Raw genomic sequence first — 23,935 nt, 5'->3', positions numbered from 1 at the left:
CGCAGAGTGGGGACAAATCTCTTAACAGTAGGCAATAGGCATGCCCTACCTCCTACCTACCTCCATGATCTTTCTGCCTTTGTCTGTCATGTGACCAGTCTGTGTGGTTGTGTTCTTGCATGAAAAGGCATGGGGCAATGAGGGGAAGGGATGTAATGAAGCGGTGGTTCTCAAAGTCGGGTCTGAATTTGTTTATAGCATCAAAATCTGTTTAACCAATTTAAGTATATATATAAATATATATATATATATATATATATATATATATCAGCTATTTGAAAATACCGGTAGCTGAAAATAGCCTACAACTTGTAGATCACAAGTTGAGCTTTCGTAGATCTGCTAATTTTTACCACAAATCTTGTATGAGGGTCCCAGGCACAAATATTTACAGATGGGGATCTGGCACCTAATATCAACCTACGTGGGAATCTTTGACATAAACATACATATTTGTATGTATATTTCGTATGTTAGTGCTTCTATATAACCAAAAACATGAAATCATCATAAAAGGAAGTAAACAAGGGCACAGTGAGGGGAAGAGGGGGGATTCAGATTTTTGATTTTATTGGGGCCAGTTTCTGGTTCATCCAGGGCAGAATTAACTGTATGGAGTCAAATCCTTGGACAGTGAACACATCAAAAGGTGTGGCATGCCATCACTAGGACATAAATTATGTTATAGCCGAAAGGCCCTTTTTGTTTTACCATACGTGGCAAACCACACCACAGTCCACAGTGGTCCATGAGAGGCTGTGCCAACCTAGCATTCACTCACTGGCATGGCATTATATACCTTAACCATAGTGTACCTTTACACAAACCACACACACACACACACACACACACACACACACACACACACACACACACACACACACACACACACACAGATAGCATGAGTCTTATAAATTATTTTTATGAGCTTTCGTTTTAAGTCTGTATCAGTCTGTCGAGGCGAGGTTAGGTCTGTATTATTATCTGCTGTTTGAGTATTTTATTTTCATTTATATATATTTTTTAAGAAACAAGAGACACTATTGCTTTAGATGTGATCGCTCTATATACTTTATACTATTATAAACGGCATTCCCTATTTTATAAACGGCAAATTGATCTCGAGCACGTCATTCCCTTGTTCGGCCACTAGAGGGAAGTATTAATTCAACCTTGCTTACTCGTCGTCAACATTCTTTGATTTTACCCCGCGCAGGCGCAGTTCATTTCGAAAATGGCGGCCATGCAGGGTGGTCAGATCGAGCCAGAAGGAGAAAAGGATATAAAAACCGAAACATCAAACGATAACTCGGGAAATAATAATGCAAACGACGGAAGACCACTTTCTGCATCTCCGGGGACCACCTCGTCGGCTGGAAGTATAAAGCCTGCCCCAGAAGACCAGCAGACGCTACTTGCAGTGGTGCAGTTCCTCAAGAAGTACAAACTGAACGAGTCTGTCGACATTTTGCGGCGAGAAGCGGGTTTATCGGAACAAGACACGGAAGATGCGAAGGGTCTCGATTCTTTGGGTTCTGGTGGTACAGGAACCGCTGAATCAGAAGGTGGTGCAGATGCAAACTCCCTACTTAGCCGGGTATCGGGCTCATCCTCTACCGCCGTGGCCAGCGCTCCTCCACCGATACCTAAAGGTAATATACAGATCTTGTGTCCTTAAAACTATATTGTATCCTTAAAACTACCAAACCTGTGATTCTGAGCCTAGACTGAGACATACCTTGCTACTTTACTCCACTAACGCTAACTACGTGCATGGGTTTGTTTATGTACAGCACCCGCTGCCTCGACCGGAGAGGATCAGCCAGACGTGAATGTTGTGCTGTCGGCGTACAACCAGCAGGGGGATCCGGTCCTCTACAAGGTTTATTACAGTGGTTTAAAGAGGTTCATAGAAAGTGTCCTGGACTGCCACAGAGCAGAGCTCTCCCAGGTCTTCTATCCACTCTTTGTCCACATGTATCTGGAACTGGTCTACAACAACCATGAGAATGAGGCCAAGGCCTTCTTTGAAAAGTAAGTGTCTTGTCTTGACAAAAAAAAGGCTACTTGTCTATACCTTATGATTCTACTGAGCTACTGAGCTTTATTCAAATATGTTTTGTGGTAAATTTGTATTGTATTATATGCACCGGTATTACTGATGAATTGAGTACAAAGGACCACAATGGAAACCTGGGGCTTTCTGTGTTATCCTTTTTTGATTGAATACTTGGACAGAAATGTAAACAGCACGAGGTACAAACAGACTCAATTCATCAACATAGCATAACAATAACACAAAAATACATATAAATATAAAACATGTACTACAAACGAGAAAAGTAGATAAAGAAAAAGAAAATTGTCAGTATGAATGCCATCTAATTTCTATGGGAAAAGTTAGTTTTAGCTTAATTCGATTGTACTAGGTTAATAAAGTATTTACTCAATCAATCAGTATTTAGTGACTGGCACTTTTAGAAATGTTACCATTTTGATGATGATCACACACTCATCCGTAGCCATCTCTGTCTGTTTACCCCTTCACCCTCCTAAACAGATTCAGTGGGGACCAGGAGTGCTACTACGAGGATGACCTCCGTGTTTTGTCCAGCTTGTCGAAGAAAGAGCACATGAGGGGCAATGAGACTCTGCTGGACTTCCGCACCAGCAAGTTTGTGCTACGCATCTCCCGTGACTCGTACCAACTGCTAAAGAGGCATCTGCAGGAACGTCAGAACAACCAGATCTGGACTATCATACAGGAGCACCTTTACATTGATATATTTGATGGCATGCCACGCAGCAAAGCCCAGATCGATGCCATGTCAGGGAGCCTGGCTGGCGAAGCAAAGAGAGAGGCCAATAAGGCTAAGGTGGGCAAAGGCCTTGGTTGTGCCACTGATATCAGTTTTCTGTACAGTACCGGTACATCATTGTTTCAGCAGCGCTGTTGTCTGCATGTCAAGAACCTGGGCATATAAATAATTGAAGATCCTAGTAAAATGATGGTGCTTATTCACCACGTCCTCTACTATGTTCTCCAGGTATACTATGGACTGCTGAAGGAACCAGAGATTGAGTTGCCCCTTGATGATGAGGACGAGGAGGCGGAGAATGAGGAAGGCAAGCCCAAGAAGAAGAAACCCAAGAAAGACAGCATGGGTTCCAAGAGCAAGAAACAAGACCCTAATGCACCCCAGCAAAATAGGTATCGCATGTTTACTCTAGTCTACAGCTTCATTGATAAAGCAGCCAACACTAGTATGTACAACAATGTCTTTGTAATGTAAGCGCCTTTCCCATATGATAAAAACTATACATTTACATTAATTCATTCAATGACTAACCAATCAGGAAGTAGACAGGCAAATCGACCACTGACAAAGCTTCTAGGAAATCTTTGAATGTTGATTGTGGCCCCTAGATGTGCCACAGAGACTAAATTTTTTTGGGGTAGAGTTTTACCTATTGCTGGCTGTCTGAATAACAATAGAAAATAAAAATGTCATTAATATGTTGACATATTATTGCTTATAACAGATTTGCTTATAGCAGGATTTTAAAACCAGTGACTAAATATAATCCTACCCCTTAGGATCCCTCTTCCAGAGCTGAAGGACTCAGACAAGCTAGACAAGATCATGTACATGAAGGAGGCCACTAAGAGGATCCGACTTGCACGAGACAATCTTCCTTCTATATGTTTCTACTCTTTCCTCAACGCATACCAGGTAAAACCCTGAGGGTGTCCTCCACAATTCACTTGACATTGAACATGTTTACACATTATGTTATGAATGACACAGGCTGAAACATTTGTCTATTCTTCCACTTAATGTTTCATTTAAAGCTGGAAATATTAATAGATTATATGACAACAGCCCACAGATTCCTCTTTGGATACATATATCAGAAAATGTAAGAAAATGGCATGGTACTGTTAGGGAAATGGGGTTTAGAAAAAGTGTATTTACATTATGTGGTCCAATGGTGTAAAAAGTGACCACTAACCTCGAATGTGCTGTGAATTGTTACACTTTTATTTAATCTTGTTGTGGAGAATCCGCTTTTTACATGGATATCTTTCCTGGACAAAAAGCACTATCAATTTGTCCATATACTGTACTTGGCGTTAAAGTTTTATTTTATTTTTTAAATGAATATGTTAGGGATAGGGAATGTGTAGGCACTGGCAGCACAAACTTCTCAGCCATTTTAAATGGAATGAATCTTTGCCTGTAGGGTTTGACGGCAGTAGACCTAACAGATGACTCCAGCCTGATTGCCGGAGGCTTCGCAGACTCCACTGTACGGGTTTGGAGCGTCACACCCAAAAAACTCAGAAGGGTTAAATCTGCAGCAGGTAAAGTAACATAACCACCACTGATTCATGAGTCTTTATTTTTTATTTAAGTTTAGGGGAGAGAAAGAACAGGCACAGATATTAGCTGTCTTCATGTTAAACGTCTGTTTAATCTTCTAATTTATGCTGCAAGGGAAAATATTCTGTTGTCTTGGATTAATGACAAACCAAAAACAAATAAATATCGGTACAAAATAATCATGCAGTTGGGGATGTCAATTATCGATTAATTCATTTCATTGATAACCTTATCGATCGGTTAGTTGATTTCCCTCAATGTCTAACATAAAAATCTACATGATATACAGAATACAAAAGGCATATTATATTCCTAAATCAAATATTTATTTGACCATTTGAGATACAGGGCCATGCAATGGCATCTTTTATGAGGAATAAAATTAAATGAAAAGTGTACTGTCTTGTCTGTCACATCACATGCAAAAGCAGTCTGTGGCTTCCATGGGGGGGACTTTTCTTTAATGTTTAAAATTTTAATTTATATGTTTTATAGAGGGACAGACTGTAGTAGTAGTAGTAGTAGGCTGACAGGAAATGGGGAGAGAGATGGGGGGGGGGTGACATGACATGCCGTAAAGGCCGTCGGGATCGGGAGTCGAACCCGCGGCACACTGCCAGACTTGGACTACCGGCCAAGGTGCCTGGACCGCTGAGCCATGGCCCAGGCGGGACTTTTCTTTTTATGTGCGTTGCTCGGCCACGCGCGTGCGCAAAGCATTACATTAATAGAAAACCACCCAATGATAGAACCGCTGATCGATTAACTGTAAAGTTTAATAAGAATTTCTAACCGATCGGTTAACTATTAACATCCCCCTCCGCACCTCTCCCCCTCTCATGGAAGTAATTGATAATATATAAAGTCACAACACCAACTTTGATGAGGCAGTATTGCTTGTTTTCAAATTATAAGGAAGTATTTGAAAATTGCGAGTGGCAACAGTCTGGCAACGTGGGACTACTCCACAACAGATGCCTTCTTTAACATTTGAGATTTATTGGCCCTCAGTTAGCTGTCTCCTTGACAGAAGCGATACTGCTAATTTACTTTTTACATTCTGCTGTGGGTATTAAACTGTTACTGTCTTACTTATTTTGGTGTAGTTGTTCACCCATCTACAGATTGTCAAGCACCAAACAATGTGTCCATATATATCTGCTAAATGCCTAAATTGTATCTGTGTCCTTTGTTTTGCAATGTGTCTGTTTGTTTTGTCTTTGTCTTAAAATGTAAAATATATTATTGGAAAATGTCTTCTTTTCTTCTCTCCCCAAGACCTAAGTTTGATCGACAAAGAGTCTGACGATGTGCTGGAGAGAATCATGGATGAGAAGACAGCCAGTGAATCTAAGATCCTCCATGGACACAGTGGCCCAGTTTATGGACTTAGCTTCAGCCCAGACAGGTAGGACAGCTCCACTGCTTTAATTGTACCCAATGTGGCATAAATCACGTATGCAACTTTATTCTTTTATGCAGTATCATCTACTTGAGCTACAAAACTGGATGTTCAGTGTTACACCAATTCATTTGCATGAATTGTTTAACTCAACTTTTTGCCATGTTCTCTCCTCACACCGTTCAGAAACTACCTGTTGTCAAGCTCGGAGGATGGTACAGTCAGGCTGTGGAGTCTGCAGACTTTTACCTGTCTGGTGGGCTACAAAGGTCACAATTACCCGGTGTGGGACACCCAATTTTCCCCCTATGGATACTACTTTATATCTGGTGGACATGACAGAGTTGCCCGGTAAGAATACGCTGTGATGTAAAATAATTATTCCCGTGATAATGGTGAAATGCATATGCTGTTACCAGTACAGTGCAACAATAATATAATGCTGCAAAAGCTAATGAGTAGGTTGTCTTCAACAGTTTGTGGGCAACTGATCACCATCAGCCTCTAAGGATGTTTGCTGGTCACCTGGCTGATATCACCTGCACCCGCTTCCACCCGAACTCCAACTATGTGGCCACAGGTTCAGCAGACCGCACCATTCGTGTCTGGGACGTCTTAACTGGAAACTGTGTGCGCATCTTCACCGGCCACAAGGTCAGTGTTTCCCTCAACGATTCCCTGTTCAATGTCTCCTTGTAGTATTTAGTGTCCAGCAGAATCATGAATACAGACATAACCTTTACCTCATCACCATTTCATGTGTCAAGGATTATCATGCCATTTAACAAATTAGACGCAGTGTTTATGTCCTCTCTACCATTATGTTTTGATGGTTGATAAACATACTTGATTCATAACCATGTTGGTATATAAAGATTGAGATATGCAATCTGCTTTTGTTTCCTAGGGCCCTATCCATGCCCTGGCTTTCTCTCCAAATGGGAAAATCCTGGCCTCAGGAGCCACTGATGGTAGAGTTCTTATGTGGGACATTGGTCATGGTCTCATGATTAGCGAGCTGAAAGGGCACACAGACACAATCTACTCCCTCAAGTTTAGCAGAGACGGAGAGCTCCTTGCTTCTGGTAGGTTGGATCACAATTACGTCAAAGCATGGCCGTTTCATTTCTGACAGCTATTTCCCAGCTGTCATGTTGAATACAAACTGTTAAAATTTTTGTATGACAAATTGACAATGTACATTATATCCAATTAAAAAAAAGTCCAATTGTGTTTTCTAGGTTCCATGGATAATACAGTTCGTTTGTGGGATGCAGCGAAGGCATTCGATGATGTAGAAACAGATGACTTCACAGCAACTACAGGGCATATTCACCTACCAGAGAACTCCCATGAGCTTCTGTTAGGGACCTACACGTCCAAGTCCACACCTGTAGTACATCTTCACTTTACCCGGAGGAACCTACTGCTTGCTGCAGGGGCATACAACCCATAGACCCTAAATAACCTTTTCAAACTGAGGTGTGAACCAACATCAAGCCTTGGGATTTTAGATGGTTCCTACTTTGTGTTTTTTCTATTCATTTGGTCATTAAAGGACAACTTTAGTTTTTTTCAACAAAGTTGTTATTAGAGAAAGTAAAAGATGAGTGTTTTTTTCCTTTGCCGCTTTCTTTCGTTTTAGGGATTTTAGACATTATTTGACAGGGGGGTGGGGGCATTTGAACATGGGGCTAAATATGTCTTTTTTAGAAAATCTTATAGCGATTTCTTTTTTTATTATTTACTATAGTCCTAATAGACCCCAGGAAATTACATCTGGCCACACAAGATCACAGGATCTACTGAATGTGAAGCCACACTGTGTCAAAGGCTCAATATGTCAGTTTGACACATTCAGTAGATCCCGTGATCTTTTGTGGCCAGATGTAATTTATTGGGGTGTAGGAGGACTATAGTAAATAGAAAAATAAATCGCTATAACATTTTGTAAAGAAATACATATTTAGCCCCATGCTCCAATGCCCCCGCCCCCCTGTCAAAAACAGCTAATCCCTAAAACGAAAGAAAGCAGCAAATGAAAAATAAAATTACACTGACCTTTTACTTTCTAACAAGCTAAAACATGAACCTTGGTTGAAAAAAACTAAAGTTGTCCTTTAAGTTCCACAGAATGTCTGCTCTGCCAGGAAACATCGTGAAAAAAAAAGTTATGGCCATTTTTGTATACCACACCAAACAATTTCATCATGCTTTAAGTAGCATGTGACATGTCAAACCCCTAAAACAGCCATAGCCGTCATCACAAATGTGATGAGGTCAGCACATTTGGGCAAGTGGATATGGATTTTGCCTTATATTGGTTGTCTTATATGGTGTGGTAAAATGGCCATAACTTATTTTCGTAATGTTTCCAGCAGAGCATACTGTACTGTACCTCATTCTGTGGAGCTTAATGACCAAGTGAATAGAAAACAAAGTATGTCATGACATCACAGGTTCATCTCCATTCCTTGAGCTTTTGGGCCTGTGGCTCCCCAGCTAATGCAAGAGCTGTGGATTTCCTCCATCAATTCAATGGAACAGCTACGCTACATTCTGCTTTCATAAATACTGTCCCCAAATGTATTAGACACCTAAAGAGTAATTTCCATTTTTTGTAAGTCACTGCCATGCACACAGGTTTATTTGACTTGTGTGGTTGTCTGTATTATAGCATTTTATACTGGTTCCAAGTTCAAACTGTAAATAAAATGTTTACTATGTTTGAGAGAGTGATCTTTATTTTACATGGGGAAATCAAACAAGCAGATCCAGCGGCAGCCGATCCAAGCTACATTAAATGAAAGTCTGAATGGAATGGACACCTGTTGGAGATGAAAACAACATTAGTATTTGATCCAAGGAAATAATCAAAGGCTGTAGGAGGGAAATCTCAACAATACTTACATTACTTTGCTGTGACAGCGGCTTGTTTCTTGGGTTTCAATTTAAAGAAGAGACCAATGGCTAGAAGACTGGCATATGTGGCCAGTACACACTGCGGAGACAAGTGACATGCAACATATAAGTCATAATGTTAGTCCTAGGGCTCCATGCATTCCAACTAGTGATGAACCCAAGATCAAACAGTCCCTGCCACACAACTATATTAAACTGTAAACTCACATTCCTCCGCCCAACGATTGTCCATGCATTGAAGTGCTTGGCAAGGCCAGTAAACTGGTGCTGTCCGGCGTCGTGTCCTCCCATTATGAACGATTAGCAGTCCTGAGACAAGAGGAAAAATATTAGCAATTAAAGAAAACGTATACATAACAGATTGATGCATGAAGTATGTAAATTTGTCGAACTCTCCAGACTCTCCAGTAATAACTACTGAAAAGTGAGGACTGCACGACATAAAATGCATTGTCAGTCAACTAAATTGTTTCTCATTTTTGTAGTGATATTACATAACATTTGCAACAACTTGTACGTTTATTGTCCGGTACACGAGTCATTCACTTTGCACAATTCTAACGGGAATCTGTCAAGCTAGAGAAGCAGCGCTTGTTCTTCGTGTTGTGAATGAAATAAAACACAAATTATTTTAAAAACTGAAAATGCAGGAGGAGCTATTAAAAGATAACACTTGGATTCATTCAGCTTGCAGATCGCATGCTAACCCACCAGTTAACATTAGCTTCATGGGTTAGCTTGCCTTGATAGTTGCAACCAGCTAGCTAACCCTGTTATTTCGATTAACTTTGGACGATTATGACAATGCTGTTTTAAAACCAATGCGGGTAACACGTTTAACTTCTAAAAATCAACATGTAATGTTGTCCTGAATGTGCTCATTCTTACCTTCAAACAGACGACCCTTGTAATGTGGACAGAACGAAGTGAGTGCCCTTCAGTCCAAACAGGAGGTGACGTATACCCTTATTATAGCAAGATATATATGAGTGTACAAAACCCACGTCAATCAACGTTGATGCCGCCCCTTTGCACGAAATACGACTGGTGAATGGTTAGTGGCAACGCCAGTCATTCAAAGTAAACTCGGAGTGGGTAATCTGTGAAACGCCTACAGGACAATACTCTTCCGGTATCATGAACCATGATGGCGTGCTAGTGGTCAACACGTGAGATTGGATATACCTCAACATTCACTGTAAGGATGTTTTCTGTTCAATTGTTAGCATTCATATGCAAGATATAGTTCTGTCTGTGTTTTTTCAACGTGCTTGCTTCGTAGCCTTAATGCTAATAATAACGTTGTTTAGTAGATAATCCCCTACTTGTTTACGTTATGGCTTTACAGATCTGCCAAGCAGCTTACTTCACTTCTTTCTTGCTTTATTAATGCGTGACATGTGATTAATACTTATTACGTATACGTAATACGTATTGAATAAAATAAGTCTATGACAAGTCTTGACTTAAGGCTAGATAAGAAGCAGTCAGTCTATTTTGGATCACATTATGTTGCCGCTTGCCGTACTGAATGAATCAAGCCTGTCGTATTTTATCCAGTCTGACATTTGCTTATATTAAGTATCTTACTTTGATAGTCTTATGATCCAAAGTTAGGCTTCAGTGTGTTTGTAACATGCGGGCGACCTGAAATGAAGTGAGAAACTCTCTGAAGTAATTATACTTTCCAGTCGTTTTACACAAGGATAAATTAGAAATCATGGCATCAATGGAGGCGGACTTCCCTCGGGGAGGGACAGCTAAGAAGACTACTGAGGGCCAAGCAGATGTCCAGAGGACAGAGGTGGACAACCTATTCCAGGTATGAGATGATGATGATGATTCACTATACTATAGTATAGCCAGAAACTAATGTCTGGGGTTTTCATGTCTGTCTTGTAAAAACATTCTAAGATGATCGTAGCCATACAGGTCATGCACCAGGAAATTAATCATCACTGTTTTTTCATTGGTGCTTTTCTGAATCTGTATGGCAATATGTGACAATTTGGTATGGCTTATTATTGTAAACCCTGGATGAGTTAAAGGCAACTCCAGTTGCTTTTTCTGTTCTATTGTACAGGGAATCAAACCTCCCAAAATACACATTTCAAAGAAAGAAAGTGAATTCCCACACACACCACTGATCACCTACATTGATCCGTTGAAACATATTAACACTGTGGCTTTGTCGTAAGTACCTTTCCCAGGGTAGAAAAGTCCTTGCGACCGAGCCATCTATATGTTTTAAGTGGTCAATGGAGAGGTGTGGTCAATGTGTGCAGCCAGGATTACATTTTCTCACAGCAAGAGGCAATGCAATACGTCTTTGTGAAAGTTCTTTCCGTTTTCACTTTAATGCTCTGCTGTGCCCTTTAAATACCAATTGCCTTTCATATAACGTAATGGCCCCTACAGACTGTAGGAGTTTTAAAGTTGTCGGCGAGTCATCAGATCATTATGTATTTCACACCACAGTAGTCTTTAAAAAAAATCGACTGTCATTATATCTGTGTGCCTTTCACACTAAACGAATGGTAGCCGACTAGGCATCATCACACACTGCAAGAGTTCACTAAGATGCGATCCAGACCCGATACATATAGGCTACATGATTAGATTTTTATTACAATTCATTTTGACATCTCACGTACGTGCAGGGTGCCATACAAGCGCGAGACCTCTCTCTCTCTCTGCATGCACAGTACACACACACACACAGGGTGAAATGTTTGTGATAGCGTAGCCTACATGCGCTATAGTGAGGCAGGATGTTAAATCTTGATTTTCATAATTCTCTGTCTCTCTCTGTATGTGCGCACACACACAGCGCCCGAGTTCCAAACAGCAATGTTGGGCTAATATAGCTACCAATATGTACGACACAGGGATTTACCCAAGGAATAAAGGTTATATATATTATCATCTGATCATCTATCGATACAGACTGACAGACAGTGGCTGTGAGCACATGCAGCTGTCTTGTGAAGTTGTGCTCTCATTGGCTGTAATACAGGATTTCTCGGGACGTGGTCGCAACCCAGTTCATACTGTATGATGTCCATTGTCCAGTCGGTGAGAGAGCCAAATATCAAACCTGCTAAATATTCAGAAACGGTCGGGATGGCGTCGGCGAGCGCTTTTATCGGCACTGGATCTTCTCGCAGCTCCTTTCACACACCGAGCAAAACCTTGGCGATCAAAGCCCGATCTTGGGTCAGAATGTCAGATCGGGAGTTTTGTCGGCAAGCGCCAAAAATGATCCCGACAGCATAATCGGAGCAAATATCGTGCTGTGTGTACGAGCCATTAGTTCTCTCTCTCTTAATTATTGTATGAATTATTGTTATTATGTGTACATTTGTACAATACATGTGATGCTTTGTCTTTTTTTAGTCAAAACCAACAGAAACCAAGAAAAGGAAAGTTAAGAAGAGTGACGGCACACAATCAAAGAAGCCAAAGACAGATGATGAAGAAGACCCGCTGACTCTCAATGCTTCAGTCAAAACTGTTGAAATTCTTCATCACAAGGTAAAGGGATTTTGGCGGAATCTCCACTTTTAAGTTAACTATTTTATTTGGTAAAGAAATGTTCACCACAAATGTTTTCAAGTAATCCTTCTATCATTAAAGCAACACAAACCCACATTATCGCATTAACATGAAAACTAAACATAAGGAACCAAAATATTTTTCAGAACTCAAACTGCAAGGTTTGTAATGATTTAACGATTAAATTTATGATGATATTTGTTTCTTTCTCAGAATCTGAAGGAGGGCACGTTATTGCTGGGCTGTGTGAAGGAAGTGACAGACTTTGAGGTTACAGTCAGTCTCCCTTGTGGCCTGCAAGGCTACCTCAGCATCAACAACATCTCAGACACCTACACCAAGCTGCTCAGCGAGCAGCTGGATGATGACAACATGGAGGTAGTGACTGTGAATTCCATTTTGACAATCCATTTTAATGACAAATGGCTTGATAGTGTTCTTGCAGAGGCAAAATATTTGAAGTGAGAGAATTGAGGCATTTGGTTCCAAAGAATCACACACGGGTGAAGTGAGGGGCGCTAATATATTCGAACTCATGTTGATTAGGTGATGTAATGGTGATATAAAACAAACGGTGCCAACACAAACATTAAACGCCATTAACAATAAAGACTCAGACAATATGACGTAAATGACACATTATGACGTACATTTTCCCTTCATTGTCAATGCGTTTACAAAACAAACATTGAACTAAAGACAAACATTAAACCTATGTATAGGAGGGGCTAACGCCCCTAAAAAATAAACCTAAATGACACAGTCTTATCTGGAATATTGAACATACCGTATTTAATTGCTGGGCCTTGTACTATTTATTTCTTCAGGAGATCTGTTCTCTGCCACACCTGTTCTGCCGTGGTATGTTGCTGAGATGCGTGGTTGCTTCATTGGGTTTGAGCAAAGGAGGCTTTTTTAGCATCAAGCTGTCAATCAATCCCAAGCTGGTCAACAAGGCATTAAGCTCAGGCTCTCTGAAGGCTGGCATGGTGAGTCAACGGTTAAGCATCCTCAATACGTAAAACATTGTATATTTTTTAATTATTTGTCAAAAATGAATGTTGTGCTCTGTTTTTATGATGACATAGACCCTGAGTGGCTGTGTGCAGAGTGTTGAAGACTATGGCTACATAGTTGACATTGGAGTCAGTGGGACAAAAGCTTTCCTACCCAAGCAGGCAGTAACAGGAAAACCGAACAGCCCTGAAGGTATCACAGTACCATTCATATCACTTTCCACTTGAATTTTAGCCCGAGCCCTAGCCCCTACGACCTTACAAGCATATGCAAAGCTCAACTTATGTAACTTAGATAGCATTTCATGTAGACATAGCACTATATAGTATATATGCATAGTTTCATTATATAGATATTCTACTGTTCTTAGCTTATGTATAATTTTATGTATATGATGTATTACCATGTTTTTTGTTCTTGCTTCCTGTAAATCGCTCAGGATTAAGAGCGGCTGCTGAATGCCTAAATTGTAATCGAATATGTTACATTTAAATTATTTTGTTCACTTGTGCCCAGAGCTGAAGGTTGGTGAATATTTGACTCCAAAGCTGGATGAGGTGAAGAATGATGGATGCTTGGTTCGGCTATCTGTTAACCACCTTGGCCAGGCCCATGCTCAGTTCAAGCATGGCTGGACCCTCACTAACCTTCTTCCCGGGTCCTGGGTTAAAGCCAAAATCAAAAAGGTAAGACTGAAAATAAGTATTACCTTACCAGTTCTAAACAACTCCAATATAGTCAATATACAAAGCAGTTCATGGTCACAAACATCATCCAGACAAGACAGGTTGGCTAGTCAGGCGACAGCTATTCAGGTTCAATCGGGGGCACGAGTGTAACGCGGTCAACATGAGATAGAAAAGGCTGCCATGCTTTACTGAATTTGGAGATTGAGCCATGCAATAAGCAGGGGGAACTTAAAGCCCTCAAAGTGTTAATGACAGTAATACCAGCTATATATCTATTCTCTAAGGCTAAGCATATGGTGGGATCCAAAATTCTGGTGGCATTTTTTAATCGAAGATTCTTTCTGCTTCCATAAAATGTGTGCTCATCAAACACTGAAATTAGACTTTTGGCCACAGTACTGTAGGTGGCACATTTAGCATTTTCTTTTAAATATATTTTTTATTTATCCCACGATTTTGTAACCCATTTTTCACCCCTGTGTCAATCATCTACTGTGATCCTGGGCTCTACACACCCTCCTATTTTCTTAGTTTGAATCCAACCATCCATCCATCTATTGTCACAGGTAACGAAACATGGTCTGATCCTGGACTTCCTGAACTCGTTCCGTGGCCAGGTGGATGCTCTCCACATGGAGCCAGAGCAGACTTCCAGCTACGCTGAGGGAGCCGAGGTACATCGCTACTTACATATATAGATCCTATTCTGACTTGAACTGGATGGTGGCTATGAAAAATGTGATAGATTTAGTTGTGAATTATTGTAATTGGCAGCCATTGTGCTGTATTGTAACAGCATTATCGGGGCATCCCGATATGGTTCCTGAATTTAGATACATGGGCTTAAATGTGTTACTGGCTGGAGATGAATGAAGTCAGCTATCAAAAAAAGTTTCCGTAGTTGCCTAATGGCTATAATATGTTCCATTTATTTTTGCAGTGCTTTTTATGTTTGTAGTGAAATAAAATTCAAATTTTAACTTTAATTCTGTGCTTGTCTCTCTCCAGGTGCAAGCTATTGTGCTGTACAATGAGCCCTCCAGCCGCTTGATTGGCCTCTCCCTGCGTAGCCACCTCCTTCAGCCAGGGGCCAGTATAGACACTAGTCCGGCTGGTGGGGAACGGATCGGTGAAGTCGTCAAAGGCTGCAAGATAACCGCCATGCACCACATGTCTGGAGCCATGATGGAGCTGCCGGACAAGACTGTAGTCTTCATACATGTTAGTTGCAGCCATGCAACCATTTGAATATTATTATTATTACTACCGTATTACACCCACGTTTTGGCATCATCTTCATGCGTTCTCCATGGTTACTATGGAGGGTTTGTAGGAGAGGCTGAAAAAAGCCAATCGCACATCCAAGTGCCTACTAGGCAGAGTGCTGGATCAAACAAAGTCACAAGTAAAGAAATGAAAAAAATCCGCACACCATTTTCTGCTCCCAGTGAATGTCTTGAGGAAGGGCTATGGCTCAAAACGTTAAGTAAAGAAAGTTCTGGGAGCAGAAAATGTTGTGCAGATTTTTTCAATTTCTTTACTATGGAGGGGTGGGGAGAATGTAGGGAATGTGGGGAGAATGTATTGTGAACCCTCCATAGGGTTCACAATACATTCTCCCCACTTAGCACAGTGATAGAATTGCTGTGCTTTTTTGTTAAATCTAATTGGGGTGATGCAAATATACTTTCATGCCAGATGCCGACGTCACCATTTTGTTCCCCTGACCCCTGTCTGTCTCCCACAGAAAAACCACCTCAAGGAAACACACATGGAAGCCAGGGACGACAAACTGCTAGCCACTTCTGAGCTCATCTGCAGGATCCTGGACTTCAGCCCTATGGATCAGATCCATTCAGCTAGTATAAGGAAGTAAGTCAATGTGGCATTTGTGTGCTTTCTGAGAAAAGTGTTGCTTGAACGTTTGTGAACCCTTTTATATCTTTTCTGAATGAATACATACTAGACCTGTGCCTGGTGAGCGTCCTGTGTTTTGTGGTAATATTTTGGTCTGCTTCCAGGAGCATCATTGGCAGGCCTTTCTTCAGATACAATGACCTTCATGCTGGCCAGATTGTAGAGGTAAGAGCAGAGATCGCCTCATGATTAGTTAAAAATCATGCTCACATCCTGACATTTTGTAATGCTGCACAATATAATTCATGGCAACAAACAAAAAACGTGAGTGGTGACTGGTGACACTGTGTTCCATCGTCTCTTTGAAAGAGAGGTTGAGCTTTTTTCCCTCGTCTGTACAGATTTCACATTTATGTTTTGTATAATCTTATTTTCCTTTTTAAATTTGTTAACCCTCATTAATGCAATAGTTTCCTCTACTCTTTCAAGGGGACAGTGTCCACCCTGATGCACCATGGGATGATGGTGAAACTGTCTGACCACATCCAGGGCATGGTGCCCAGGACCCACCTGTCTGACATCGTCCTCAAGAATCCAGAGAAGAAATACGCCGAGGGCATGAAGATCAAATGCCGGGTCAGTAGTACGGCAATCTGAGAACCCATCGTCCAAAAATAAAGGAAGAACAGCGCTCTCTTTTCCTTCGACAGAGTCGACGACATTCTGTTGACATTAGCGCCACTGGGCGACCACCTCCATGCAGTCCGCTAATACTGACATTTGTGTGAACATGTCCGGAATCTTTCTTGATGCATGTGTTTGTTTCTTCAGGTGCTGTCGGTAGACGCAGAGAAGAAGAAACTGACCCTGACCAGGAAGAAGGCCCTGGTGGAGTCCACGCTGCCGCTGTTCCTGAGCTACTTGGACGCCCGCCGTGGCCGCATCTCCCATGGCTACATCGTCTGTATCGACAAGTTTGGCTGCATTGTGCGTTTTTACAACGACGTCAAGGGCCTGGTACCTCTGAAAGAGCTCAGCACGGAGTTTGTGCAAAGCCCGGAGGAAGTGTTTTATATTGGACAGGTGAGTTATATTGATTGATATTCAGCTGTACCTTTTGTACATACAAATAGAACATTGAATAAACTTTTGCCTGAAGTGGTTTCATAAATTTTACATTTTAATTTACACTTTATACCATGACCCTTTGAAGCTGATGAAGAATAATGATGTTGTTTATTGTCCAGGTGTTGAAGATGAAGGTCCTTAATTGTGACCCAGAGAAAGAGAAGTTGCTGTTGTCCTTTAAGGCTGTGGTAGAAGGAAACACAGACGAATGCCCCAAACCACAGTTTGACTTTGCGGTTGGGAAGGTAAGACAAAGATGGACCTTTTGCAGGATTCCATAGGACTTTGATATTTGTTCTCACAAATGTCCCTATTGGGGGCATATAATTATCAGCGAAAATGTTCACAAACATCCTCCCGTGGCACAAAGTATAAAATAGCATAGTGCGTGAAGCCGGTTTTGTCATTAGTTAGTTAAAAATCACACCCGGGCATGGTGGCACAATCGGTAGTGCTGTCGCCTCACAGCTAAAAGGTCCTGGGTTCGATTCCCGCTCGGGACGCTGTGGGCGCTGGCGGCGTGTCCTCTCCTCCGCGTCATCAGTGCCCATACCCGAGGCGGGGTTGGTGAAAGGGCCTTTCTGTGTGGAGTTTGCATGTTCTCCCCGTGTCCCCTAGGGTAGGCACCCTCACAAAAAACATGCAGTAATCCTGGTCTCTAAACTGCCTCCCCCTGGCCAGCCGGGACGCCTGATGGAGGGGAAAGGAACTGGTTGGAATAACGTGTTCCTTCCATGTGCTATGTCCAAACAGGGAAACTCCCCCCTGTCAGGTGTAAAGGAGCGACTTGGACACTCATGCATGAAGGCAGCATGAGTTCAAGTCCGTTGCTCTCCTCTTGTCCCCCATATATGGGGACTAGGTTGGCGGAGGGTGTGTAGAGCCCAGGATCACATTAGATAATTGACACAGGGGTGAAAAATGGGTTACAAAATTGTGGGATAAAAACTATATCAAAAAAACAATCACACCCGTGTGAAGTGAGGGGCACTCTTATCATCATACATCATCATACATATTCTCATTCTGGCCAATCACGATTTGAGTCCTCACCTTCGTCTTCAATGTTTGTGTTTACACAAACACTCAAAGCTGGCCATTCATTGTCAATGGCATTCAATGTTTGTGTTAAGACAAAGTTTGCGTTTACACAAACCCTCAAAGCTGGACATAGGAGTGGCTAGCGCCTCTCAAAAATCACATTTATCATGATGATGAAGTCACCCACTTATGTCATTTCTGCCGATGACTTGGTCTGACAAAAAAGAAAGTCCATAGACTTGGTCACACACAAAGCCAGGCGTTGGAACGGCTGAATCTAATATCTACTCTGTGGTTCAACTGTCATTTAGAAATTGGATGCCAAGTTGCTGAAAAAGTCAGACAATGGACTAGATGTGGCCATTCTCCCTGAAGAGACCCATGCTGTACTACCCACCATGCATCTCTCTGACCACATGTCCAACTGTCTCCTATTGCGAGATGCTTTGCAAGAAGGAGACATCATCTCCAACCTGGTCTGCCTTAACAAGACCAAACAGGGCATTGTATCCTTTCTTTCTGAACATCATCAATGCATACGATAACTAGATTAATATCTATCTATAAATGCACCGAAAAATGTCTGTCAGTCATTCTGTCCTTCTGTCTGTAGCCTACACTATTAACCTGACTCCGCCAGATGGGGCATAGAGAGTACTCTCTACTGCCCCATCTGGCGAACATCATTTGCTGTTCATATATTCAGAACAGGTAAGGACTAGTATGATTCATTTTAGAAGAGATCAGCTCAATATAAATTAATTGGAGGTAACCTTTTGTCACATCTTGATCAAATTCTGATTATATTGTAACTTGAGAAAATGTAAGAAACTATTCCCTTGTATTGTTGTCCTTAACTGCACCTGTTTTAAAGACCCTGACCAAGAAGCCCTCTGTGAAATCATCTTTGGAGGATGGAATGGTTGCTAAGGATTTCTCTGCCCTCAGAGTTGGCATGCAGATGATGGGCTGGATCAAAAGAAACATGCCCTATGGTGTCTTCGTAGAGTTCCCATATGGACTGACTGGTCTCGCTCCCAAGTCGGTGAGTCCAGAAGGCTGTCTTCCGAAGTCGATGAAAAGGCCTGAATAGTTGTTTGCACACTGACAATACAGTAGATCTAAGCTCACAAAATATTACAGTGCGATGCAATGTTCCCTCAAAATTTTCCTCGGTCTGAGCAAACACTCCAACCTTCTGAGCACAACTTGAACAACTGCTGAGCAACATATGATGAGTGCACTTTGTACATTACGCTCATGTCAAGTTATGGCTTATTCAAGCCAAATTACAGAATAAGTAACGGTTGCATTACTTTTAGTAAACTGTAGGCTAAAAGGTCAGTTAAATAAATGTTTTTTTTAAAGTATAAAGGTCAACAAAGCATATCCATTATTATTTAGTATTGTATGTGAACACATGTAGAGGAATAAATGTTGACAAAATGTTGTGTACATAAATGCAATAAGCCTAAATGAGTCAACAAAATAACAATGCTGTGTGTGTGTGTGTGTGTGTGTGTGTGTGTGTGTGTCTGTGTGTGTGTCTGTCTGTGAGAGCGCGTGAGTGAGCGCTGCAAAGCAGGGGTAGTTTGTTACACAGACAAAGTAACGCAACATAATCAGACCACTTGGCAACCCAACTACAATACACAAATCTATCAGTATCTCTGGTGTTGTTCATGTGCGCTCCAAAGATTTGTTCTGCACGGGACGTTCCTGAGCCTCACAGGAGCACGTTAGGGGGAACATTGTGAGCTTGTAGAGCTGCTCTTTTCAGCACGCAACACCAGCACTCAACTATAAATCAAGCCTAAGCCATATCAGTACAATAACTGTACTTGACAGTGAAAATGTCTCAACCCCGCCCATGTAAAATTCTGTTTCCATCCTCCCTTACAGGCCATGAGTGACAAGTTTGTCAGCGATGTAACGGCTCACTTCCAGGTGGGCCAGACCGTGTTTGCCAAGGTGACCAACCTGGATGAAGAGAAGGGGCGTTTCCTGGTCAACCTGAAGGTGTCTGAACTGATCACTTCGGAGGGGGATCCCCAGGCCAGGCTGATCAGCGGTCTGCAGGAAAGAAGGGCTGTGGCAGAGATGATGGCATGTAGAGGTAGGATCATTTTGTATGTCACCCTTTATGTCTGTGTGTTGGTTAAAAAAATCACACCTGTGTGAAGTGAGGGACGCTCTTATCATCATTGGCAACTTTTTACTGACAGAGTTAAAAACCTCAGAACATAATCAGTGTTTGTGTTAAGCAATGTTTGTGTTTACACTGACGTAAAACTGTCCATTGTCAATGGGAATTGAATGTTTGTGTAGGACAAGGTTTATGCACACAAACTAAAAGCTGGACACAGGAGGGGCTAAAAACATTAAAAAAGTGCTTCTGACTAAACCAACTCCATTAGACCCTCAAACTGTCTGTCTAACTCCACCCCATCTCCCCCTCTCATGCAAGTATATGAAGATATATAAAGTCGCAATACCAACTTTGATGAGGCAGTATTGCTTTTCATTTCTTGAAAAAGTTATATTGTTCATTTCCTGAAAAATGTACATTTTGGAGTTAGCTGATTTCTGCCCAACAGCAGATATATAAAGAAATAATAACTGAAATGTTTGCCTACAATAACATGCCCAAAATGAATGTTCCATGTTTTCCTTTCTCAGATGACTCTGATATTTACCAGCAGCTGTCTGAGCTTTCTGTGGGTCAGAAGCTAATGCTGACTGTGGATACGTTGAAAGAAGATGGTGGTGTGCTCTTTAAATCAGACCACCTATCCAGTGCCACCATATCTGCTGTCAAACAGCATGTCATGGGTATGTACAGTATTGGGGAAAGTTGGAAAGTTATATTGCCAGTTGCTGCAATATAATGTAGTAATTAATGTCACTTCAGGTCCTTATCGCTTTCATAACAAAGATTATTTTATTTTAACTTGTTTTTACATTGAACACAGCACTCATGAAAAAACCTTAAAGATGTTAATCACAATAGTCTCAACAATGGGCACCTGTGGCTCAGGAGGTAGAGCAGGTCGTCCAATGATCCGTGGGTCGGCGGTTCGAATCCTGGCTCCTCCTGTCTACATGTCGAAGTGTCCTTGGGCAAGACACTCTGCCTCCAATGAATCGGTCGGTGTGAGATTGCCACCATTGGTGTATGAATGTGGGAAGTGAGGATGTTGGCGTCGACTGTTCGCCACTTCACGTCCAAATGTATGAATGAATGGACCATTGTAAAGCGATTTGAGCTCTTGGAAAAGTGCTATAAAATGCAATCCTTTATTATTAATAGACAAAAATGTAGGAAATACAGTGATCTTGCGCTCTGCCACTGTTGCAGCTTAGCCTCTGATGTCATTCCATTTGATCTTCTACTGCAAGCAATAAACACCGGCCCTGTTTATGAGAGATTTAATATTCTAATAATCGCATTTCATCTGTGTGTTTTTTCAGGCGTTAACTTGACCCCAGGACAGAAGGTTAATGCAGCCGTCCTCCATGTTGACTCCGGTTCCAGTAACGTTCATGTGTCTGTCCTTCCCAAGCTAGTTGAGAAGAAAAAGTCTGTGAGTATTACTATATTACTCTCCATTACTTACCTTGGTTTCCTCCCCTTGTTTTAGCTTCGAAATGTTTTCTGAACACTCTTAGTGCAATGATTAATAATGTATGTTGTAATTTTTGGATTTCACAAACGGATACAAAATGGCACCGACTTAACCATCTTGACCTTACAATCTGTTCTTAACAAAGACTCTTGTAATTAGTACTAATTACTTCCCTGCCTGTTCCTAATGTTTTATTTTACATATTTTAACAGTTAATGGACGGGTCAAAATACGCAGCGACGGTCCAGCACATGGACGGCGACTTTGCTGTGGTCTCATTGGACGACACAGCCCAGCTGACGGTGATCCAAACCACGGGTCACTTGAACGAGGTGCACAAGCTGAAGCTGGGCAAACTCTTGACCGCCAAGGTTATAGAAGCCAGCTGTCAAGAACTGGAAGGGCTCCCCCTGGTGTCCTGGGAGAACACCGCACCGAAACGCCAGCGCACACTTTCAGACATTAGTGCACCAATGAGCGGTTACTCCTATGGTGAGATAGTCAAGGGCACGGTGCGGACGGTGAAGCACACATGCGTGTTGGTGACACTAGAGGACGGACACACGGGAAGTGTGCACGTGTCACAGGTGGCAGAGGAAGTCTCCGCTAGCGCCTTCCCCACGTCCTTGATGAAAGTGGGCAGCGAGGTCACCGGCAGAGTCATTGGAGGCCGTGAGGGCATTACCCACAGGTGGATACCGCATACTGGAGTTATTGCACAGGAGATAAAATTCCTCATGAAAGTTTTCCATTCATGTGTTTTCTTGAATGCATTCTTCATAAAGCAACTCGTAAGGACTTGGGAGAGTTGGGACAGCGTTAAATATCTTTTCAAATTTCTGTTTCAGATTCTTGCCCTTCACCCATAGAAAATTCAAATACAGCATTCCTGAGCTAACACTTCTTAGAAGGTAGGCATTTTCACATCCGACAAGTACCTGCATATATTCCTGCTGTCCATTTGTTATGTTTTTTGAATGAATTTCTATCTCTGTCCACATAGTAAACTTGACCCGAGTGTAGAAATCAAACCAGTCCTGCCAGAAGAAAAGCTGAGCAGCTACAAAGTTGGGGAAGAAATTACATGCTTTGTATCAAAGGTATGTTTTTCAAATTGTAATCAATGGCAAGTTGCATTATGTCTTTACTCCACCAGGAGATCTTGCATTCGCCCATGTGTACCACAGCTAATGTCTAGTCTACTACTAGGCCAATCAGCATTGCATTTCTTGTGCATGGTGACAGCAGGCCAATGACAACTGCATATTTTGTTAATTAATTACAGAGCAATCGTCCCAGTGATAGAGTTTTGCACATCCCTAGTACTAGCTAAATGCAGACACGCAATTAAACTGGCACAAGCCGATGGATGTCATTGTAGGGTACTAGGGCATCATAAAAGCAAAGTGAATTTTGGACTACTCAAAGTAACAATGTGTTAATGCTTCTGTCCCTAGTACAATCCAGAGAAGAAATGTTTGGAGGTCAGCACTGATCCTTGTATTACAGGGACTGTAGAATTACTGGCCATGATCACAGATCCTAAAGTAAGTTGTATATGTTGACTTCACACTCAATGAGCATGGTCATATTTAATTTACCAAGCCATTTTCACCATTCTTTGTGTAATTCATGTTGGTATGTGTGCAAAGCTAGTTAAGAAATGAGTCTCAGTCAGTTAGGTACTTGTCCACATTGATTAAGAAACATAATGTAAACCATTGTTCTTATGTTTGATTCCAGGATGCCAGCCATCCAGAGAAGTTATATAAACAGGGCCAGGCCGTCAGTGCTACTGTGGTAGAGGTGACACTTCAACGCTTTGCCCTGTCTCTCAATGGTAAGATCTTAGAAGATATTCTGATGATAATTCAGTTGGAATATTTAGCATTTACTGCCAGTATCTCTGCATCGGCCCACCATGGTGACTTGGTATGTTTTTACATTAACCATGTTTGCCTCTATGAACCCTTTTATTTTTTTTACAAAACAGAAAACAAAGTCTGTTTTTCCAAATCTTATCCAGGTTCCCACTCACTGAAGGAGAACAGCATTGCCTTGGGCATGGTGAAAAATGTTATTCCACACCTGGGCCTGCTGGTGAAGCTTGCCTGTGGGGCCATGGGAACCGTGTCCATTATGGATCTGGCGGACTCCTACAGCGGCAACCCAATGGGAGCTTACAGCAAGGAGCAGGTGGTCCGGTCAGTAGCAGTGGCCAGAGCTCTAGGTCACAACAGCTTACTAAATGCCTGAGATAACGTTGATGTACAATAAACCCTGCATAGATGCAATCTAAGTATGTACTGGATA

The 23,935-nt window shown here is 41.7% G+C and overlaps 3 protein-coding genes across 3 annotated transcripts in view; 2 read left to right on the top strand and 1 right to left on the bottom strand.

Moving 5' to 3' along the window:
- Positions 1-1,234: 1,234 nt before the first annotated feature.
- On the top strand, positions 1,235-8,418 carry taf5 (TAF5 RNA polymerase II, TATA box binding protein (TBP)-associated factor; the record flags this gene model as incomplete). Its single annotated transcript, XM_080756582.1, has 11 exons — positions 1,235-1,652; positions 1,794-2,034; positions 2,561-2,876; positions 3,048-3,211; positions 3,599-3,734; positions 4,246-4,366; positions 5,664-5,793; positions 5,974-6,138; positions 6,264-6,441; positions 6,695-6,872; positions 7,029-8,418. The coding sequence occupies 11 exons, from the start codon at positions 1,235-1,237 to the stop codon at positions 7,241-7,243; spliced, it is 2,262 nt and encodes a 753-aa protein (XP_080612708.1). The 3' UTR covers positions 7,244-8,418.
- Positions 8,419-8,504: 86 nt separating this feature from the next.
- atp5md (ATP synthase membrane subunit k) lies at positions 8,505-9,674 on the bottom strand. The gene is made up of 4 exons (XM_080756596.1): positions 9,598-9,674; positions 8,917-9,018; positions 8,698-8,788; positions 8,505-8,615 (listed from the first exon to the last, which is right to left on the bottom strand). The coding sequence occupies exons 2-3, from the start codon at positions 8,998-9,000 to the stop codon at positions 8,699-8,701; spliced, it is 174 nt and encodes a 57-aa protein (XP_080612722.1). The 5' UTR covers positions 9,001-9,018; positions 9,598-9,674; the 3' UTR covers positions 8,505-8,615; position 8,698.
- A 171-nt stretch (positions 9,675-9,845) lies between these two features.
- The window catches only part of pdcd11 (programmed cell death 11), a 22,377-nt gene continuing 8,287 nt past the window's right edge, over positions 9,846-23,935 (top strand). Inside the window, exons 1-25 of the mRNA XM_080755413.1 lie at positions 9,846-9,907; positions 10,401-10,531; positions 12,106-12,243; positions 12,478-12,642; positions 13,092-13,253; positions 13,353-13,473; positions 13,798-13,967; positions 14,537-14,644; positions 14,979-15,191; positions 15,718-15,842; positions 15,992-16,052; positions 16,317-16,463; positions 16,659-16,910; positions 17,075-17,200; positions 18,308-18,502; positions 18,871-19,041; positions 19,899-20,112; positions 20,676-20,828; positions 21,468-21,580; positions 21,835-22,313; positions 22,471-22,533; positions 22,626-22,722; positions 23,080-23,169; positions 23,366-23,462; positions 23,649-23,826. Coding sequence (XP_080611539.1) covers positions 10,430-10,531; positions 12,106-12,243; positions 12,478-12,642; positions 13,092-13,253; positions 13,353-13,473; positions 13,798-13,967; positions 14,537-14,644; positions 14,979-15,191; positions 15,718-15,842; positions 15,992-16,052; positions 16,317-16,463; positions 16,659-16,910; positions 17,075-17,200; positions 18,308-18,502; positions 18,871-19,041; positions 19,899-20,112; positions 20,676-20,828; positions 21,468-21,580; positions 21,835-22,313; positions 22,471-22,533; positions 22,626-22,722; positions 23,080-23,169; positions 23,366-23,462; positions 23,649-23,826 — 3,740 coding nt within the window. The 5' untranslated portion in view covers positions 9,846-9,907; positions 10,401-10,429. The remainder of the gene's footprint in view (positions 9,908-10,400; positions 10,532-12,105; positions 12,244-12,477; positions 12,643-13,091; positions 13,254-13,352; positions 13,474-13,797; positions 13,968-14,536; positions 14,645-14,978; positions 15,192-15,717; positions 15,843-15,991; positions 16,053-16,316; positions 16,464-16,658; positions 16,911-17,074; positions 17,201-18,307; positions 18,503-18,870; positions 19,042-19,898; positions 20,113-20,675; positions 20,829-21,467; positions 21,581-21,834; positions 22,314-22,470; positions 22,534-22,625; positions 22,723-23,079; positions 23,170-23,365; positions 23,463-23,648; positions 23,827-23,935) is intronic.

Source organism: Protomyctophum bolini (genome assembly GCF_963924005.1).
Source record: "Protomyctophum bolini genome assembly, chromosome: 3".
In the NCBI taxonomy this organism is placed as follows: domain Eukaryota; kingdom Metazoa; phylum Chordata; class Actinopteri; order Myctophiformes; family Myctophidae; genus Protomyctophum; species Protomyctophum bolini.
The sequence above is the reverse complement of the archived record's forward strand: the minus strand, read 5'-3'. Positions and strand labels throughout refer to the sequence as shown.

Bases quoted from the DNA above. Each gene is read 5' to 3' on its own strand.
- atp5md (XM_080756596.1), bottom strand. From the start codon at position 9,000: ATGGGAGGACACGACGCCGGACAGCACCAGTTTACTGGCCTTGCCAAG. The intron at 8,789-8,916 runs GTGAGTTTACAG...TTGTCTCCGCAG, and splicing joins CAATCGTTGGGCGGAGGAAT to TGTGTACTGGCCACATATGC.